The 21,650-nt window shown below is 42.8% G+C and overlaps 1 protein-coding gene across 4 annotated transcripts in view; it reads left to right on the top strand.

Annotated features, from left to right (window-relative positions):
• Window positions 1-220: 220 nt before the first annotated feature.
• TNFRSF11B (TNF receptor superfamily member 11b) overlaps window positions 221-21,650 on the top strand; it is a 28,104-nt gene continuing 6,674 nt past the window's right edge. The window contains exons 1-3 of one of the 4 annotated variants that reach the window (XM_074985633.1): window positions 221-410; window positions 10,997-11,086; window positions 16,662-17,031. In XM_074985633.1, the coding sequence (XP_074841734.1) occupies window positions 16,749-17,031 (283 nt within the window). In that variant the 5' untranslated portion in view covers window positions 221-410; window positions 10,997-11,086; window positions 16,662-16,748. Of the gene's footprint in view, window positions 411-606; window positions 613-10,996; window positions 11,087-16,661; window positions 17,032-21,650 lie in introns of those variants that run through there. The other 3 variants (XM_074985632.1, XM_074985636.1, XM_074985635.1) reach the window with 3 other exon arrangements.

Consider the following 21,650-nt stretch of genomic DNA (forward strand, 5'->3'; position numbering starts at 1 on the left):
GAGCGCGCGCGCGCCTCTCCCTCCTTAGAGAGGGGGTCAGGCAGGCAGCAGGCACCGCCCCCCAGCCCGTCAGAGGCCAGCCCCTGGCACTCCCCCTGCCTTCCCCAGCCTGCGGTGAGCCCTGCAGAGGTTCCATGAGCTCATCAAGTTGTACAGTTCCTTTAAAAAAAAAGGTGGGGGGGAAAAACCCGTGGTCACGGCCAGGGAATGAGTGATCAAAGCTGAGCTAATGCTTCCTGTTGCAGCCGGGCAGGGTCTATATATATAACGTGCCTTTCATGTTGGGGGGGATGTCAGCAGGCTGCTAGGACACCGGAGCTGTCTCTTACTCCCTCCCTGTCTCGCGTCCCAGCTCCCTGGGGTTTCTCGCCCCGACCACAATGAACAAGTTCCTGTGCTGCACGCTTGTGGTAAGTCCCTTAGCAGAGGTAGATTGGACGGCCGGGGCTGCTCTGCAGTGTGAGAGGTCAGGCTGTTCCCTGGCTGCTTTGTTTGTTCTTCATTCTCCTGGTAAACCTGTTCAGTTTCATCACAGTGGGCTTTGGTGGTAAGATTGAAACTGGGAGGTCGCTGCCATCTTCAGGAGAAAAGCAGATCCTTTGATCCCATAAGGTATTGGCATCATTTACTTGGCATTTATGTTTTTATCCTGCTTTAACTCTTCCCCGCATTTGAGCAGGGTAACTGCACTCTTGTGTCAGCATAAATATATATTAGCTGGGATTGGATTTTTAGCTTGGGGTGTTTCTTTTACCACTTCTTAAAGTTCCACACGAGTCTGTTCTTTCTAGTCAGTGCTGGCTATTATTGCAGGAGTATCAGTACCTTCTGATCTCAAGAGAACATTCTGACTTCAGGCAGAAAAACTGTGACCACGGAATATATTTTAAAGCACAAACACATGATGTTTCTTTTACTTTCTAAACTGCTCAGTTTTCCTTTATATACAAACATAGGATGAATTATTAGCACTGTCCTTCATGCCACTGCAGGAAAGGCTGTGGCAGGAGGTCTCTAGAAAGCTTCTAATGGGGTGGTGGAATTTTTTAAATTGCCCAGGTATTTATCTGGTGGTCTTTGTATTGAAAGAAATATCTGAAAATATTTAATCTATTTAGCTGTTTGGAAGTTAAAATATTTAAAGCGTGTGTAAACTTCTCCTTTGAGTAATTACTTAGATGGTAGTGGGTTGTTATTAAAATGGGCTATTCCACATCAACTTACATTGCCTTGGCAAAAATAGTGGCATTAATATCCAGGTAATCCCTGACGTAATTAGAACTGAGTTACACTTATTCTAAAAGTTCATTGACGTGTGTGTGTGTGTATATATATGTATGTAAAACAAATGACAAAACTTCCAGTCACTGATGAGTAATATATGTATATTATTTGGCTAGAATTTCCTGAAATGGTTTAAAAAAAAAAACCTGAGTAATTAACAGGTTCTAGAGAAAAAGAAAAAAAATGTTATGTTTATGGTCAGCAAATTGAAATGTGAGACTACAACTTTTTTATTCACCTTATGGTGTTATGCATTTTTTATTTATATAATTGCACAGGAAGTGTGAAATGTCAGCAATAACTTCTTACCAACTTTCTTTCCTTTACATTCATCTTAATGTAATATTGTTTAAATATTTTAATGTAATAAATTCCTAATTGACTGTGATGAAAATAGCTGGTACATTTTCTAAAGTAACAATTTACAGTGAAATTAAACTTGATTCTCATTTTAGAGGAGCACTGATACCACAACAAAGAGACTTCCATGCAACCAAGGAATATGAAAAAATGCCAATGAGTTGGACAGCTCTGTATCCTGTTACTAAGCCCCCCGACTTAACCCATATTCTAAATTTGACCTGTGTCATTTTCTGCTATTTTGGATCTCTGATATGACTTCCGTTTCTTAGTGTGGCTCTCTGGTCTGTCATGTGTAGACAGACATCTAGGGTTTGAGAGTTTTGTTTTGTTTTTGTTTTTTTGTTGGAGGGGGAGGCTTTTTTTTAACTTTGTTTTTAAAATAGAACATTGAAGTAACTGGAGCATATTTGGAAGAAGTTGCTGCGACTTTAAACTAGGTTGATTATTTTATTCCTACTAACTGACCATCTTCTTGACCAGACCTGAAGAGGAGCTCTGTGAAAGCTCAGAAGTGTGTTTTTATAACCAATTACATCACCCAACTTGTCACCTTCCTAGTAGAATACTGTGTTGCTAGTAGTAATTCTAGTCAGTGTAGAGGTTGTATGTATTCATGACATGAATTCCTATCATTGACAGTTGTGCCATAGCTTTAGTTTATCTTAGAAATCCTTCTGTTATTATAAAACTATAAATGCGTAATTGTACTTAGAGGTTACTACATAATTTGCAGATCTGATGTGTCATTCCAGAAAAGTTCTCTTGGTTGGGCTTTCTGTGCTTCCTCATTCTCATAGAGATTGTGAATCATAGCTATGAAGAATATTTAGTTCACCATACCTCAAATCCAATAGCAGCTGTCTGCTCAGACTGCTGAAAAATGAAATAATACTAGTTTAAACTTCCAGAGAACCTTTATCCACAATTCTTAAAGGAAAAGTATATATTTGTGAAGCTGACTAAACAAAAGTTTCAGAAAGTAGGCTACTACCCTCATTTCACTGATGAAGAATCTAAAGGTGTGTCTACATAGCAAGCTCCTGAGGAGCAAACTGGTGTGCTGTAGATTCATATCCAGGCTCATGAAATGTGCTTTGTGGACATAGCCACAGTCCAGCACAAGCCCCTGTGTTCAGCTTAGAGTACTGTGCTTTGAAGTAGCAGTACATTAAATCACACTCTGGGACTATCACAACACTTGTAGCAGAGTTCACATGTAACATTAGTGTACAGAAAACCTGTGCTATAAGTTCACACCCTGGCCTGTAGCGCAGTAATTTGTCATGTAGACAAGCCCTGAGACAGAGGTTAAGATCCATATCTTACAGCTGCCTATAGCTAGCACATGTATTAATATTTAGCTATACAAATAAGTGCCTCATCAGCAGTGCTCAACACATTCAACTTTCATCAAAGCCAGCTCTTATAGAAGGCTATTAGGCAGAGGTAGGAGTGGCATCCCCAGCGTCTGATCATCAGTCTGGTGATGGAAGGCAGGAGACAAATCGCTTGATCATTGTCTTCGGTCCGCCCCCTCTGGGGCTCCTGGCACTGGCCGCTGTTGGCAGACAGGCTACTGGGCTGGATGGACCTTTGGTCTGACCCAGTGTGGCCGTTCTTATGTTCTAATTGGGCAGCTAAGTTTGAAAATGGGTGCCCTGAATGAATTGCCTGAGTTAATATAGGAAGTGTATGACTGAGACAAAGAAACTCAGCTTTCCTGCTTCCCAGCATTTTGTTTTAACAACTTGTCTACTTCATCTTGCATTTGGGGAAAAATATAAATGACATATCTTTCCAGTAGGCTAAGGTGAGCGATTCAATAAGGAGGAGATTTCAGTTAATGCAATTGGGGGCTGAGCCTGTGATGAGCTGGAAGACCCTAATAATAGACATATGTACAGAAACTTGCCCTATAGCTGTTGAGTTACATTTTCAGGGTAATTACTGCATGTTTCCAGATGTGGCTATTACTATACCAAACATGCAACAGTTAGACTACATGAAGAATTCAACATGGAGTTTAGGCTGCTGAGAGTTTTCCAGGCCTGCTTCTGCTTCCTTGGCAGTCAAACATCCCAGTAACTCCATCAGGTCCAGACTCTTTGGGCTTGTCTACACTTACCCGCAACTTCAAAGGGGGCATATTAATCAGGGCAACGGGAGATTAACAATGAAGTGCTGCGGTGAATACGCAGCACTTCATTAGGCTAATTGTCCCCCGCTGCAACTTCAAAGCTTCAAACTTTGACGTGCCAGCATGCGTGTAGCCATGGGTGTTTAAAAGTGCCCATGCTAATTTGAAGTCCCTTTACTCCTAAAAATGTTGAGGAGTAAAGGGACTTGGAAGTAGCACAGGCACTTCAAAGTGCCTGTGGCTACACGCATGCTGGCACTTTGAAGTTTGACACTTTGAAATTGCCGCATGTGAGAATTAGCCTAATGAAGTGCTATTCACTGCAGCACTTCGTTAGTAATCTCCTGTCGCCCTGATTAACATGTCCCCTTCAAAGTTGGGGGCAAGCATAGACCCAGCCTTTATGTCACAAAAGATGTTGGAGTAGTTAAAAACCTTTATGAGGAAATCCCAAACCAGATAAAATCTATCAAAACAAAAAAAGCAGTCAAGTAGCACTTTAAAGACTAACAAAATAATTTATTAGGTGAGCTTTCGTCGGCCAGACCCACATCTTCAGACCATAGCCATACCAATACCAACTCAATATTTCAGGCATAGAGAACCAAAAACAGTAATCAAAGTTGACAAATCAGAAAATATTGAATCGGTTCTGGTCTGGCTATGGTCTGAAGAAGTGGGTCTGCCCCACGAAAGCTCACCTAATAAAATATCTTGTTAGTCTTTAAAGTGCTACTTGACTACTTTTTTGTTTTGATAGTATATAGACTAGCACGGCTCCCTGTCTGTTACAGATAAAATCTGCTTGGTTGCCTACTTAGAACTTGACACTTTGGGATGCCCACTTCTTTAAGATTCCACCGAAGTCTTTGAAGGTGCTCTTAACAAGTAAATATAAGACTGCAGCTTGCTCAGAAGGGTAGATAACCTGTGATATGACAAATAGTGTTGGGAAGTAATTGATGTTCGTTTTTAATGATGGTGATGGAATAAAATGTCAATCATTCTTTGCCTGCACGGGTAAAAATATTCCAGTTTCTAGCACAGAGGTTAATACATAGTGGAAAGCAGTCTTTTGTAACTCCTACATTATCTGTGAAGTCTATATGAAAAAAAAGCTGTGACCAGCATGCCCTCTAATTTTTTCCATGCATAGTAAGTTTTGTTATGTGCAGTAACGGATGTGCAGGTGTGCACCATCGGTAGAAATGCACCGGCACTGGGCTTTCTGCTAATTATGTGGTTGGCATTTGATTGTCTCCTGCGTGGTCACCCAAGCACTCAGCTTACAGGGAACCCTGGCTGTGACGTAAATTTGAAGTGGAAACAAGAATTTTCACACAATGTCTAATGAAATCTTCAGACTCACCACCATAAGATGTTGTGTAGATAAAAAGCTGAGCACGACTGGAAATGTATAAGACATGTCTATAAATAAGAATAGTACCTGTGGTGAAAACAAGTGAGATAAAATTTACAAGGTCTGTCAAGACTCGTGCTTCAGAGTATGAAATGATCGTGAGCTGAGTTTAGGAAAAGAAATTTCCACTTGTGGGATCAATTTCCGCTGAATTTACTCGGGTGGAAATAGTCCCAATGAAGTATTTGAAGTAATTAGGAATTAGTGATAAGCAGTGCTTTGTTTTGTTTTGTTTTGTTTAAAAAAGAAAAAGAGGAGCCGGTACTCAACTTGCTCCCTGCCTACCCAGCCCACTCCAGTCAATCTCATGGCTGGGGCTCCCAAGGTGCCAGTACTCAGTACTGGCAAGTACTGGCACAGAAAAAGCACTGGTAATAAGGAAAGTGAAGATGGTTAAGACCATGCTTTTAGTATATCTGTTGACTGGGGACAGTATTCTCTTCTCCCTGCTCCCTCCCATCTGAAAAAAATTTATATACTGCCAAAGATAGGACGCTGGGATTAGATGGCCATTCACCCAGTTTGGCAATTCCCTATGTGCTGTTTCATCTCATGAAACTACTAGTAGCGTGAAGGCTCTTTAATGTCATTTCAGGTATTTCAATACGTACTGTGTAGGCTGTATTGTGTGAATAAATTTTAAGCAGGAACGCCCCATTGATTTCAACTGAGAGTTCTGTTTAGGAGCTGATGGGACGAATTAGTCCTCTGGTTTTCACTTCACCCAAACACTCAGTTGAAAAGAGAAGCCACTGAGGTCTGAGGTTCTACTTTGTATCCATTACAAACACTGGGAACATTTTTGACAAAGTGAAATTGAATCGTAATTTATCAAGTAGGAAAATATGCTTCAGGATGGACGTGGAATTCAAAACAGAAACAGATTTATCTCTTTCAGTAAATTAAATATTCTCTTATGGTCTTCTACCAAAAACCACAAAGCAAAGACATAATATTTTCATACTCTGAAAAACTACTTTCCTTACCCTCCCAATAAAGTGATGTAAGGGAACGATGCATGAAGGATTTTGCTGTATTCGCTGTAATTTTTGCTGTATTTCATTTTTAATTTAACAGGGAAAGGCAAGCAGCTATTTGTCTTATATTTGAAGTAAAGGGTGTGTACTACTTTTCATGCCCACTGTCTGTCATAAAGTGGTAAGAACACTCTATTTTTTATTTTTAAGGCATCTTCTGAAAGCTCAAAGGGGGAAAACTGGCTGATGTTGCATTTGGCAGAACCTCTGACTTCTTTGGGCAGATTGATGTGAAGTGTGTGTAAAAAAAAAAATGTTGCTCTAGGCCCTTGTGTTGAGTGGCACTGCCAAAGATTGCTTTTTAATTTTGTGTAACTAATTTTGAATGTGTTAAAAGACATGAAATATGTTAAACAACAAACCATACATAAGCACAGACCTATTTGAACTTTGGTTTAAAAAAATAATCTAAGTTAGACAAAGATGTTGTGGTGGCTGGCGGGGGGGGGCGGTGAATTTCACGTAATTGGCCATATCAATTATGGCTAAAAAAATAGTGTATCGCTTCATTATTTTTCATGGCATTGACCAAACCAAAGATTACATGAAAGTCTTTAAGATTGATTCCAAGTCTTCTTGGTTGAGACCTAAATTCTGTGTGGTGTTTAGCACCTCAGCAAGAATGAGCCTTTAGGGTCCACTAGAAACCTTCATGGGATTGTATTTATGATAGGACATCAGAAATAAATTTGAATGTCATTCATAAGGTTACTCGATATTCTTCTTTTGCTGATGCATATGGCCTGAGGTTTTTTGGTATATAATATTTTTTTACCAGTACCATTTCAGGATTAATTTTTTTAACAATTTGACCCTTAGGTTCCAGCACACTGAAAGAGAACTTCTGTTGACCTTGCTCAGTAGCAAAACACCTGCTGTTGCTCTACATTTGTCCACTACTGAGTTTGTAGTGTTGATGTAAGGACTCAATACCACAAGATACTCTATCTCATTGACCTTGTGCGTATTGAGGGAATTCAAACAGTACTCTACAACATCAGTCCTAAGTTGTGTCCAGTTATTTTCAGTTAGTGCCCTGATTTTATGTGCAGTAAATATCGGTCCCATTCGTGGTCCTAGTTTCCCACTTGTAGGTCTATGGGAGTCTTTCTTTTGACTTCAGTGTGGTAGATGGATGAGTCTGTAGACCAAACATGGGTGTAGGCTTCTGGAAGGGAGATATAGCACTTTGCATTAATCTTCTGGATGATAGCTGGGAAGCACTGACTAACAATGAAAAGAGTCCCATCCCATCCCATCCAGCACAGCTTGATTTGTATGGTGGTGACTATGACCAGAGGAGCTTTAAATAGGGGCCTAGAAATCAGGAGAATCATGAAATAATGCTCAAGAATGCAATGAAGTATTTGCAAAGACTAAATACAGTGTTTTAGTGAAGGTTTTTACCTGTTATGTTTTTCTTTAACCCTGAGCCCGTATCTGGTAGTACCAATGAATATCAATTGTGATTGAAAGTGTTATGTACAAAGTTTGAAGCTAACTTTTGAGCCCAAGATTTGGGGCATGACTGGTTATGGTAATCTCCTTGTGCATTGCCTGAAGTGTCTATTACAGGAGAGCATAGGGGAGGTTCTCTGGCCTGCACCCTGCAGGAAGTCTGATTAGGTGACCATAATGCTCCATTATGGCCTTAAAGCATCTGAATCTATGAGTAAGGAATCAGCGGAATGCCCTTTTATTATAGTTTTCTCAACCATTATTTCTGACTCACTTAAGTAAATGCAAGACAGAAGCTGCGTCTACACGTGCACGCTACTTCGAAGTAGCGGCAGTAACTTCGAAATAGCGCCCGTCACGTCTACACGTGTTGGGCGCTATTTCGAAGTTCAAATCGACGTTAGGCGGCGAGACGTCGAAGTCGCTAACCCCATGAGGGGATGGGAATAGCGCCCTACTTCGACGTTCAACATCGAAGTAGGGACGTGTAGACGATCCGCGTCCCGCAACATCGAAATAGCGGGGTCCTCCATGGCGGCCATCAGCTGGGGGGTTGAGAGATACTCTCTCTCCAGCCCTTGCGGGGCTCTGTGGTCACCGTGGGCAGCAGCCCTTAGCCCAGGGCTTCTGGCTGCTGCTGCTGCAGCTGGGGGTCCGTGCTGCATATACAGGGTCTGCAACTAGTTGTTGGCTCTGTGTATCTTGCACTGTTTAATGAAAGTGTGTCTGGGAGGGGCCCTTTAAGGGAGCGACTTGCTGTTGAGTCCGCCCCGTGACCCTGTCTGCAGCTGTGCCTGGCTCCCTTATTTCGATGTGTGCTACTTTGGCGTGTAGACGTTCCCTCGCTGTGCCTATTTCGATGTTGGGCTGAGCAACGTCGAAGTTGAACATCGACGTTGCCAGCCCTGGAGGACGTGTAGACGTTATTCATCGAAATAGCCTATTTCGATGTCGCAACATCGAAATAAGCTATTTCGAAGTTGGGTGCACGTGTAGACGTAGCCAGACTGTTTTTTTCCTTCAAAGTAAAACGTGCCCGTTTTGGATTTGGAGGTTAAACAGGCATGAGGTAGTGTGATTTACAGCCAAATTCTGCTCTCAGTGAAACTGCATCAAAACCAATAGACTTGCAGTATCTTACCATTAGTAACTAGAGTACCATGAAATGGAAAAAAGCCCAACATCTAGCTTAAACAAACAAACAAACAAACCTAAAGCTCAGTTTTCTCCAACTGGAAATTTTCCTAAAAGCCTTTCAATTTCAGTATTGATGCCATCTAAAATATAAAAGGCACTGAGATATTTCTGGACAGAAATGGCCAGGCATATGCATGTCATAGAACTGAAAGAAACCTCAGGAGGTCATTGAGTCTGGTCCCTGGCCCTCACTGCAGGACCTATCACCAACCCCACCCCCCCAGTTTTTTTTTTTTTAAATTTAACCTGCCTCAGACTCTTGAAAGGCCCCTCTCGGGTTGAGCTCATCACCTTGGATTTATAAGGCTATCCCTCCTCCTAAAGGGAACTCAAACTCATTTGTGTCTTTCAGTAATGAAGACAACCTTCACACCAGCTGAGACTCAAAACCACAGTCCTTGGCTTAGTAGGCTAACACCTTATCCATTAGGCCACTGGGGCACATTAAGTTGAATTTCCCATCTTTTCACTAGACATGAGAATGAATTCAAGTCACTGTTTTCCATTAGCTAGCAGGCATTCAAAGAAGAGGTTTTCAGTCTGTCAACTTGTGTTTTTCAGATAACAAATATGTCAAGCTTATCTCTAGAGTTAAACTGACAGATTGTGTGTTCAGCTCGCGTCAGTAGACTGCATTGACATCAGTGGAACTATGCTCCATTTACGCCAACTCATGAGGTGCTGGCTCATTTATATAGTTAATTCAGTACAGTAAAATTCCTTTAATCCAACCTCTGATGATTAGGAAATCCTGTTGATTCAGCATCTGGCAAAAATGCTCCCATTTGCAGAGATAATCTGGCAAAATTTGATGGTTTGGCATACAGTAGTTCCCTGAGATACCCTGGCGTACCTTGAAATCTGCATAAGTCAGGGGTCTTGGGTGGTGGGTTGTAGCTGTGGGATTGGGGCAGGGGGTTTAAGCCTGGGGTGGGTCAGGGCTGCAGGGGGGCCAGAGGGTGGAGTTGAGCTGGGGTGTGCAAGGGTGGTGAAGCTGGAGATGCAGGGGGGTGAAGAAGCAGGAGGACTGCAGGGTGGTGAAGAAACTGCAGGTGCATGGGATGGTGAAGAAGCTTGGGACGTGCAGGTTTGGTGAGCTGCAGCTGGGCACAGGGGTGGTGAAGCTGAGAAGCACGGGGTGGTGAAGAAGCTGCAGGAGCAGATGCAAATGGTGGAGCCCAATAGTCTGGAAAATTTGGTAATGTGGCACCTCTCCAGTCCCAGATGTGCAGGATTAAAGGAATTTTACATATATTGGCTTTTTTTCTGGTTTGGCCACCAGCCCAGCAACTCAGCCTGTGCTTTCATTTAGTCTAAAATGCCTGTTTCCTATGGGTGGAGGTGGGGTACTTAGTATTTTCTTTCAGCCTATTCTAGCCACAGGCCTTTTACATTCATAGGAGTTTTGCCTAAATGAGGAACAGGACAAATCCCAGTGTGGGCTCGAAGCCAGGGGCTATATGACAGCCCCATGCACATCTACATGAGGAATAACCCAAAATCAGGCACACACAGAAAAATGTAAGCTCTTTGGAGAAAAGATGGTCTTTTTGTTGTGAGTTTGGCCCACCTGGTACAAGGGGGTCTGAGTTGATGAGCCAGACTCTTGGGCACTCTTGGAATACAAGTTTAAATAACCATAATGCTGTATAGTGCCTCTCTGCACATATTTCTCTAACACTTCTGAAAATCAGGTGGACACCTAAGTGTGGACTCAGGAGCTTAACACTAGACCTTCAATTTACACTGTTTTGAGCAGAGTGCCAGAAGTGTTGTATCTTAAATTTCCTCTTAAGTGTATTGTATCTTAAGCTGAAAACATTCCACTGAATAATAGATTTGTCTGCTTCTGCCTTAAGGGGTCATTTTCCTGGGCCTACACAACTGTTGTAAAGGGTAATGAGACTGGGAATAACTCAGTGAATGTATGGAAGAATAACATGTCATTGTGTTCAAAACTCAGTGTAATAGCTGCTAGAACATTGAGGCTATGTTGATACCAGACTAAGAAAGTCGACCAGAGATATGCAATTCTAGCTATGCCAATTGCATAGCTAAAATCAATGTCTCTGTACTCAGCTAACTTGTCTGTCTATACAGGTGAAGATTGACAGGAGAGATTCTCCCGTTGGCCTCCCTTACACCTCACATCTCGCGAGGAGAACAGGGGATGACTGCAACCCATGAGAGGTCGATTTCATGTGTCTCTACTAGATGAACGAAATTGAACCCCAGCAGATCGAACTGAGCGGGTCAATCTTCTGGTGTAGTGTAGATCTGCCCCGACATACTAATTCAATTTATTCCTGTAATATTACTTACAAGCTTTTAACAAAACAGACTAGCATTGTACTGTGCACGTAAAGTGAGCAAATGAATGACTGCCTGGATTACTGTACACATTTGTACAAGATGCATGTCAAGGAATAGGAAAAGAATTTTGCTTAGTGTCTGTGAATTTTTTTCTTCTTTTAAAACCAACCAACCGACCAACTTGGCCTATTAAATGGCCTTATTTCTCCTTTATACCCACATTTATATGATTATGGGTGCTGCTTCTCTACAATATTCCGTGGCTGTCTGCTTACCAGGATAGACATTTAAATGAATAGATTCACCCATACACAGGTCTGTTTGGCTATTTTATTCCCACCAGATGGATGTTGGTGGTCCCAAAACTATATTTGTATTAACTCCTCTCTGACCCTGGCTGGAATAATTTGTTTATCATTTTAATGAGTTCCATTATTGAGGACCAGACCCTGCAAGGCAGTGAGGACCCCTCTCTTTGTCACCATCCCCGCCTGCCATCTAACGCTGATTTTAGGAGCTGAGCGCTTTTGAAAAACTGCCCCCTACAACAAAAATCACATATTTGGCTCACCTATCTGATCTTCCGTGGAAATTGGCAGCGAGTGACAATGGGCCAAATTCTGCTGTCCTCACTCATACATGGCACAAGGGGAGTGCCTGGGTGCTGAAGCCCCTGGAATGTGCTCCTGTGCACACAATGGGAGAAGGAATGGTCAGAGCTGGAATTCTACAGCCGCAGTAAGAGATGGCTTTTTTGTGGCAACATTTAGAGGCACTAGAGCGTACAGAGATGCCGGATGCGGGACCTGCTGTAGTTTCCATTCAAGCTGCATGATAATTTTCACATAATGCCAGCTTCCCATCTGTGCCGTGTACGAGTTGATGCGCTCAGTGCTCCATAAGCATCTGAGTTATTGCTTTTGGCTTAGAATTGTCATTTCAGTTCCTCCCACCCCTCACTAAAGTCTGACAAATGCTGCTGTAATGTATTGTGTACGCCCATGCAAGTGTTTAGGGTATTTGGGAGGGCGGTCTCATTCTTGCTAAATAATCTGCCTAACGAAGGGGAAAAGGAACCCTAAAAGTAAACTTGGACTGTTAACAGCAATGGTTTTATGAGGCCTTGATTTCTGACTAGATTAATAGAGGTTTGCCAACGGGTAGATATGTGGCTTATGATGAACTGCCATGCACTGCAGTCTTTTTTTAAAAATAGCTTTGGTGAATTTAAGACAAACAGAACTGTAAACCATCAAGACAAATTAGAATTAGAAATGAAGCACCCATTTTTAATAGTAAGCCTGACTAACTGTTGGAAGAAGGTACTGAGGGAAGGAATGGATTCTCCTCCTTATCGGGAGAGAGGGCTTCAGATGAAGACTTGACTTTACCACTCTTGTGATCATGATGGCAGCCACTCTATTGGCAGCTGTGGCCAATAAAAGGTGTGTGTAGTAATGGACAAAGGAAACTGCCTTCCACCCAGGGGTGCCGGAGCAATTTGTATAGTAGTGGTGCCGAGAATTGAACCAAAATATAAACCCTGTATCTGATGGAAGCAACTTCAATCCAGGGGTGATGCTGCACCCCCAACACCAGCAGCTATGCACCCACTCCAGAGACACCTCTTCCAAGTCCCCCAGAATAACTACACATGCACAAACACACTGGAATACTGCAGAGAATGTAGGAAAGGAAAACATTAAATTACTGAGGGCTGAATGGAGAAACACAAAAGGAGAAAACATTAGGGGGAAAGGTAGAATAGGATTAAATCTTACACTGGAAGCCATCAGGCCAGTGGTACCACAGTATAACAGGGTAGACACTGAGGACTGCTGCTAGACTCAGAGGTTAGAAATCCTGGGCAGGGTTTCAGTCCAGCACTGAGCCTTATACTCCTGGTGATCTTCTGTGCCAGCAAACTTTCCCCAGAAAACCATTCTGGTGCTCTACACAACCCCACACAGAGCAACTACCTTCCCACTTAATTAGCTATAACTTCCTTATTCCCAACACAAGGTCTCAAGCCCCAGAACTCATAGCCCCATGTAGTTCTGGCTGATGGTGATGCAGGGTCTGGCTCTGGTTTGGCCTTCATCAGGTGGTTCCTTCTGGGGACAGTGCTCCTCCTGTCCTGTCCTGGGATATCCCTGCTCAGCTGCTCTGTCCTTGCCAGACTTCAGGCTGATTTCTTGGCAATTGCTATACTGCGGACCTGCTCAATGTAGGCCTCTTGTCTGGAGCTCTAGAAACACTCCCTTGTAGCTTTCCCTGCCTCAACTCCCCTCCTTCTGGGCTACCAGCACTTCTTCCTGGGACCACCTGGCCTTCCTCCACCTTAAGTTTTAAAGAGTTTGAGCTTCCTGAACTGCCCTGGAAGATACACAGGCTGTAGTGAAGCACAGGTTATTGGGTTCAGTGGAGGGTAACTGGGTGAATTTCTATGTCCTGTGTCATGTAAGATGTCAAATGAGATGATCTCATCATCCCTTCTGGTCTTAAAATGTATGAATGAAAGCTGTGTTGCCATGGATGGTCTGTAATGGAGGCCGTGAGAGGCTAAATCTCCCCAAACCTTCACTAAAGATTCCTGCAATGACCCTGAGGTTAGGCCACGGTGGGGCTCATAGCTTCTCTGGATGACCATAACTTGGGTGGGCAGGTGGGCCAGGGCAAGCAAGTGGGCTGGGGTGGCTTGGGCAGACCATCCTGCCAGGGCTTGGAGTGGCTTGGTTGGGTGGGCTAAAATGGGTTGACAGGTTGGTTGGTAGACTTCTTCTGGCCACAGTGCAACATATGGGGCGCCCTTGGCCCCAGCAGGCAAGAGGATGTTTGCAGAGAATGTGGGTGTGGCCTTGGCAGGAAGGGACGGGGCCTCAGGGATAAGGGGTGGGGCAGAAAGCTAGCCTCTGTGCAGGGGTGGTTAATGTACCATTCGCATGTGCTGCACTTCCAGAAATTTCCTAATGGAAGACTGCATAAATCCAGGGAGGCAGAGGAAGCCTTTTGACCCCAACCAAGCAGCAGTGACCAAAAATCATTGTGAGTTGATACATAGATGCTGGAACTAGAGTCACTAGGGTTGCTGCCACACCTTCTGGCTTGCAGTGTATTGCACTATCTAAAGGGCTAGCCGTCTGATTCAATGGCTCTCAGCACCCCCACAATAAATGTTATTCCAGCACCCCTGATTTCATAGCTGTTTGGCAACTGACACAATAATCAAGTGATGGTCAAGTGTCCACATCTCCCATTGATACCAGTTATGGTTTTGTGCCCAAGGGAGTTGTGCTTGTATAGGGTGCAGATCTGTTGCCCTTGAATGTAGTCACAATAAGGAGGCAAAGCTGAATGCCTGAACGTGTGTGGCTCTTCAAGGTCAGGGTTAGGGCACGTGAGCGGGAGGGCATGGAGAAGTTTGCATCGCCACTTCTTGTGTTACATTTGTTCTTTGTAGCAACAGAGCTGTGGTGCTCGAGTTCTCAGTCCAGCACCATGAAAGGGCAGCCAAATATACTCTAAATAAATAACGTTCTCCTGCTGTAAAACTTCATATTCAGTTCTCATTATAATCCATTCTAGATGATGAATTCCTCAGTAACAATGAATCCCTCAGTAACACATGAAGACTTGTTTTTCTCAAATAGCCACTACAAGAAGTAATACCAAGGAACTGATTCATATAACCAGAGCCCTGCAGATCCTCAGATACCTGGTTTTATCCATGTATCTACATCTGCGAATGTGGATGAAGATATCTGCAGCTCAGTTTTGCAGATGCGGATGCAGAAACAAATTTTGTATCTGTACAGGGCTCCACATATAACCTTCTTAAAGCCAACAATATTAAAAAGAAAAGCAATGAACAGAAAGCACGGTGTTAGGCTGGAGCAGAGTGCATTCATATATTTTGTTGATGCAGTTCAGAAGAAATTGCAAAACAAAGTTTGTCTTAGATGACAAAATAACCATCCCAAAGCATGATCTCACAGCTGAACAGGGTCATCCCAGATTAACACTTGCTGAGACCTCCAAGGAAAACTCCAAATCAGTGCGAGAAGTTGAGCTGATTATTAATTAGATAACTCCCAGTAGAGCGTTTGTTTGTTTTGCTTTCGGTACATGTGCCTTTGGGGTAAGATGTAAAGCTGAGAGCCCATGACAAGAAGCATTAGCTGTAGTGTTCTGGGACATTCCAGTTTAGGAAATTAAATTCTATCCTCCAGGCAATTTCAATCAAATGGAGCATTCTACACCTCCTTCTAAAACTGTTATTTAGTGTTCCAGCTGCTATATTTTATCACAGGAGTGGCTGCATGTCAGTGCTAGATTAAATGAAAGGCACTTTAAAAAAAGTGTTCTGCTATTTATTTGATTGTTTAAAACAGCTTATTTTTCATTAAAAATAAATCTAGGGCAGGACTGGCCTTTGAATTGTTATCTACCTTTTTGGTTACAGTGTAATCTACCAGTTTTTTTCTGTTACACCTATAATTAAAATTATTCAACAGTACAATAATACATTAAGCATTTCTGTAGCACCGTAAGGCTACATCTACGCAGCAGACCTATAGCTACTCTGTGTCTTTGACACATGCCTGTCATTTTGAAACAGTTTTCGAAATAACAGGTGCACTGTTTTCACATCCCTGTACTCATTGCAGGAGGAGTAAGGGACGCCTTGAAATAGCTTATTTTGAACTAATCTCAAAATAAATAAGTAAATTGCATAGCTTATTTTGAGTTTAGGCGGTCATGTGGCCATAGCATAAGTGTGCAGGATGCTTTGCAATACTGGTTTACGATGTCCTGATTCTCCTCTCACTTGCATCAATGTAAATCAGGAGCAATTTCACAGCTCCTGCCCCCCACCCCGCAAGCCAAACTTGCAGCGGGGGCTGCTGAGGTGACGGTAATCAGTACTGGCAAGTACTGGCACGAAAAAAAAGCACTGGTGCAAATAAGTAAAGGTCCTTGTCCTTGGCCCACTGAAGTTACACTAAGTGTAAGTGAGGGGGCAACCGGAACCCACAGTCCTGTTCCCACAGCATTTTCTGTCTTAGAGCCCTACTCTGCCAATCTCAGTTTAAGTGATTTGCAGGGTAAGTGCCTTTGTTAAATAATGAATACACCCAGGAAAACAGGGGCCTGATGCAAAACCATGCTATTTAACCAGTGAGTGAATGTGGACTTTGTTGTTTCCAGAATATTTTAATAGTTGTAAAATGGAATGCCTCATCTTTTTCAAATATTACATTTTCTATAATAATGTAGCCACTGGAGAGTGGAAAAGTTGATTAATATTTGTATATATTACTGCTATATGTCTTTTTAATGACTTTGAAGAGACAAATGTGATTAAATACATGAGTACAGGGAACTGTAGGTTGCTGTGGCTGAGCTGTCTCACAGGATTAAAGAGAGCAATATCTTATTTCCCTTTTGCTAGTTCTTGGATATCTCTGTTAAGTGGACAACTCAAGAAACCTCTCCCCCAAAGTACCTTCATTATGACCCAGCAGCATCTCGTCAACTGATGTGTGACCTGTGCCCTCCAGGAACCTATGTAAAACAGCACTGCACAGCTGCAAGAAAGACTGAATGTGCACCATGTCCAGACCAGTACTATGCAGAGGATTGGAACAGCAATGAAGAATGCCAGTACTGCAACACAGTGTGTAAGGAGCTGCAGTACGTAAAGCAAGAATGCAACAGTACACAGAACCGCATCTGTGAATGTAATGAAGGGAGATACCTTGAGATAGAATTTTGTTTAAGGCACACAGAATGTCCTCCTGGATTTGGTGTAGTGCAGCCAGGTACGTATCTGCTTTCAATATGCAACAGAAGTAATTAGAGCTGCACAAAGCATTAAAGGTTTGCTGCACTTAAAGATTGGGAAACAAGCTTGCCCAGATGAAATTACAAGCTACTAAACGGGAAAGCTAATGCAACGTGTTACCATTGTGACATTGCTTTGGACTATAGCCAAAGGAACATTTCTCAGTGGCTTATTCAGTTCAGACTGAATGTGTAACTTAATGGCAGTACCAAATGTAGCAAATTGCACTCTAATGAGAAACATGATGGATAGCCTCCTTTAAAGGAATATTATTTGGGATACAATATTTTGGTTCTGTCATTTTGACAACTGCTCTTTCAAGCCACTGTGTTTTGACAGATACCAGAAGCATTAACTGATACAGCACCAAGAGCACGATTATAACAATATTAATACCGCTCTAGAGTCAGAGCAAAATGTGGCAGTAATTAATTATCATTGTCCTAAATGGGAATTGCAAACAAAACCATTATTATCATCCAAAGACCAGTCAAATACATCTTTGTCAAACACGCTGGTAACATGCTGTATGTCTGGGATGGATAAAAGCTATAGCAAAGTGATTTCAGTGGAGCACATTCTTCGTTTTAGACAAAATAAATTATTAGGACTAAGTTCTTGTCCTGAAACAAAACATTTTGCTGTTCTGCAAATGATATTGCCCAGTCTAGTGCCCAACATTTAATGTGGCCTAAAAGAAATGAAGGCTGGCATTCTCCCTAATCATAGTTACACCAAATCCTTCATGCTTCCACACAGATCCACGTGGCATTTAAATGGTTTCATTGGCTCTGATTGTGCAACAGTATCTGTCTGAATCCCACAGAGTTCTGGGTGTGGTGATCCTTGCAGGCAGAATCTATATTGCATTCTGGAGATAATGGGGCCACGCTTAGTATCACAGTTAGCTTTGAAACTCTGGTAGCAAAAAACAAAGGATTATGAACAAGAATTTCAAAAGTAGTTAGCATTGGCCTAACTCTTGACTTAAATCCTTGTACTCCAAGTGGAGCACAGGTCATCTACAAGTCTCCACTGCTCCTACTGAAGTCAGCAACAATTATATTATTGACCTCAGTGGGAGCAGAGTTAGGCTGCCAGTGAGCAGATTTAGAAGAAGTGAACAAGGGCCCAAGTGGACCCAAAGTTTGAACAGTTGGCTCCGTATGGATTTGGTATAAAAATCAATCTTCCTAGCACTGAGTAGTTATTTTGAAGTCTGTATCACTGAACGTTCCACCTGAACAGCAGTGTACAAGCATGCTCTGTAGTTGTGGGTGATGTAAATCTGCAGCAGGGTCTTTTATGTGACTAGCAATATATGCATATTTATATATTTTATTCAACAGAAGAGGGGAGGTAAAACATTATCATAGTGGCACGCTGGTGCTATCCACATGTGGTCTGACAGATGTGGCTTTACTGTGCATACTAGATTAAACAACTCAGTCTAATTCATCAGTCGAGTAATTTTTCTTTTATTAAAGCAAAGAACTGTTCCTCACAGTAGCAGTAACAGAGTCACATGACTATGATATAGCAGAGGTTGCCCAGGGAATGAGTTTAATTGTTCAATGGCCCCATGCAAGTCTTCTTCCTGTGAGTCACTGTGGGAGAATTTAGACTTCCTATGACTTTCACATGTGGTCAACCCCATACTCTGCTTTCTTTGACCTCAGACCTACAGAACTTCTCCAAGAGTTTCTTCTGTACATTGGACATATTGTTGTCATTGTCTTAACTGGTGCAAGATTGTACATTGCCAGGGTTATCTCAGTATCTTCTTGTTTGTGACAAAATCATATGACTGACTGTTAAGAATCATTCTTGATATTGAAAACATTTAGTTTTTCTCCTTAGTTGCTTGAACATCTTTGTTTCTGTTCCATACAATTGTTATCACTGCTTCATTGCAAACAGGCATCCCAGTGCGCAAACAGAGCCATTTGCAGATACTCAAATGTTGTTGATGAAAGAATGATCCAATGTGTAACTTTTTCAGTTATTTAACTGCCAAGCACCAACCATCCAAATAGACAAAACCATGCACCCATTCAGTCTACTGCCATCTACATACAGCATCAGCAGCTCATCTGTTTTCATATTATAGGAGGTATGATAGCTTTGGTTTATCACCCCTCATCTTAAATCCCATAGATCAGTGGTGGACAACCTGCAGCCCATGGGCCTCATGTGTAGCCTTTGGATCCCTCTCTGCACTTCTCCCCTATGTGCTTCTCACATTCTGGGGTACTGGGACCCCACAGTTCCTCCTCCTCCTCTTCCCTCCTAGCACTGATTCATGCTGTGGCCCAACTTCGTCTCCCTCTCCCAGGGCTGGACTGCTGCAAATAACCTGTTAGCAGCAGTTCAAGCTCCAGGAGAAATGGGGAGGAGATGGGCTGGAATATGAACCAGGCCATTGTTGGTGCTCCAAAAGTGCTGGGAAGGAGAGGGAGGTGTAGGAAGTGCAGGGATTCAGTGCTGTAGTGTGTGAAAGATGCACTGGAGAGGGGAGCCAACAGGGGTTCCGCAGGATGCAGGTGGAACCCCAGTGGGCCACTCATGTGGTCCACTCACTATTCTTGGTTGCCCTTTGCTGGTATAGATTCTGCAGCTTGTCCAAGCTCTTCCAGCATTAGCTGTAGTTTGTCAGTAGTTTTTCCAAATAAGGCAATATGATCCACAGACTCAAGATCCATTAAAGATGCATCTTTAAGTTTCACACCTTCTACTTTGGCTTCAAGAAACTTGCTCATCATATTGCCTATTAAAACATTAAATAACATAGACAAGAGACCACATCCCCGGAATACTCCTGACTCCTCTGAAAACTAGTCTGAAATGTCACCGTTGACCCTCAGACAGCTAAATGTGCAGTGGTACAATTCCTCCGCTAGGCTCACTGTATCCTCTGGCACTCCGTACTAGTGTAGCAGTTCCCACAGTGCTGATCAATACACTGGAGCAAAGGTAGTTACAAAGTGTTTAGATTAGATGTTCACTTCCTTTGGTCACTCTAGTCATTTTCAACAACATTTTGTAGAACGTATATAGCATGGACTGTAAGGCGATCTATACAGAAAACATACTAGTTGTCTCTCTTTTTTTTGGCTGAGATAGTATGTCAGCCCATTCAGTAGTACAAGCATAAACAGCTGCTCAAGGACCGACAACAACATTATCACGTATAATTTGAGTGAGCTGAAAAAGAAAGCGTGGAGTGTGATCAGTTTCCCAAACCTTTAAGACAACTGTGAAGCCCATGAACTAAATCCAGACTGTCTCTCATTAGCAGTTCTGAAGAAGTACAGTACAACCGCAAGTTTCCCTGCTCCTGTCAGGGATGGCAGCCTGACTCGCAGCTGCGGCCCCCAACAGGAAGCCAATCCTGTCAGGGACGGCAGTCACGTTAACCTGAGACATGCGCAACTTGGTTGCACGTATTTCGAGGGTTTACTGTATTGTCAAGACCAGATGCTTTACCATTTTCTGTTTGACCATAAGCATCGCTTTCTCTAATGGCACCAGCCTGTTTTCTAGAGAGCTCATTTTCTGACTAAACTGTATGTTATGCCTTTGGATTAAGTTGTAGGTTATGCCTGATTTGTTCACTAATTCACAATAATGTCCATACCAATCGGTAAACTGTGCACCAGTATCATGGGAGAGTCCTCCTAAACTGAAGGGAACTGTGAAAATGGATGTCCAATTAGGACTTTCAGGCTACGTCTACATGAGCCCCAAACTTCGAAATGGCCACGCAAATGGCCATTTCGAAGTTTGCTAATGAAGTGCTGAAATGCATATTCAGCGCTTCATTAGCATGCGGGCGGCCGCGGCACTTCGAAATTGACGCGCCTTGCCGCTGCGTGGCTCGTCCCGACGGGTCTCCTTTTCAAAAGGACCCCGCCTACTTCGAAGTCCCCTTATTCCCATCAGCTCATGGGAATAAGGGGACTTCAAAGTAGGCGGGGTCCTTTCAAAAAGGAGCCCCATGGGGATGAGATGCATGGCGGCGAGGCACGTCAATTTCGAAGTGCCGCGGCCGTCCGCATGTTAATGAAGCTCTGAATATGCATTTCAGCGCTTCATTAGTAAACTTCGAAATGGCCATTTGCGTGGCCATTTCGAAGTTTGGGGCTCATGTAGACATAGCCTGAAAGTCCTAATTGGACATCCATTTTCACAGTTCCCTTCAGTTTAGGAGGATTCTCCCATGATACTGGTGCACAGTTTACCGATTGGTATGGACATTATTGTGAATTAGTGAACAAATCAGGCATAACCTACAACTTAATGTAGACACGGCCTCGTGTAGACACGGCCTCGTGTAGACACGGCCTCAAAGTGTCAAATACACATTGTCGTCATGTCTTTTAGAGGCTTCCTCTATGCACTGTCTACCCTTATTACAACCATTTTGACAGGCGCTCTTGATTACTTGTTCCAGATATTTTTCTCGTATTACCCATTTCCTTCTCTCTTCACAGACTCAACTGTTACTTACCAGTGCATCCAGTCTGCAATGTGCCTCTCTTTTCTCCTATAAATTGACAGTATCATCTGTAATCCAATGTTTTTTTCATTCTCCTT

This window comes from Carettochelys insculpta, chromosome 2, assembly GCF_033958435.1.
Source record: "Carettochelys insculpta isolate YL-2023 chromosome 2, ASM3395843v1, whole genome shotgun sequence".
NCBI classification, from domain to species: domain Eukaryota; kingdom Metazoa; phylum Chordata; order Testudines; family Carettochelyidae; genus Carettochelys; species Carettochelys insculpta.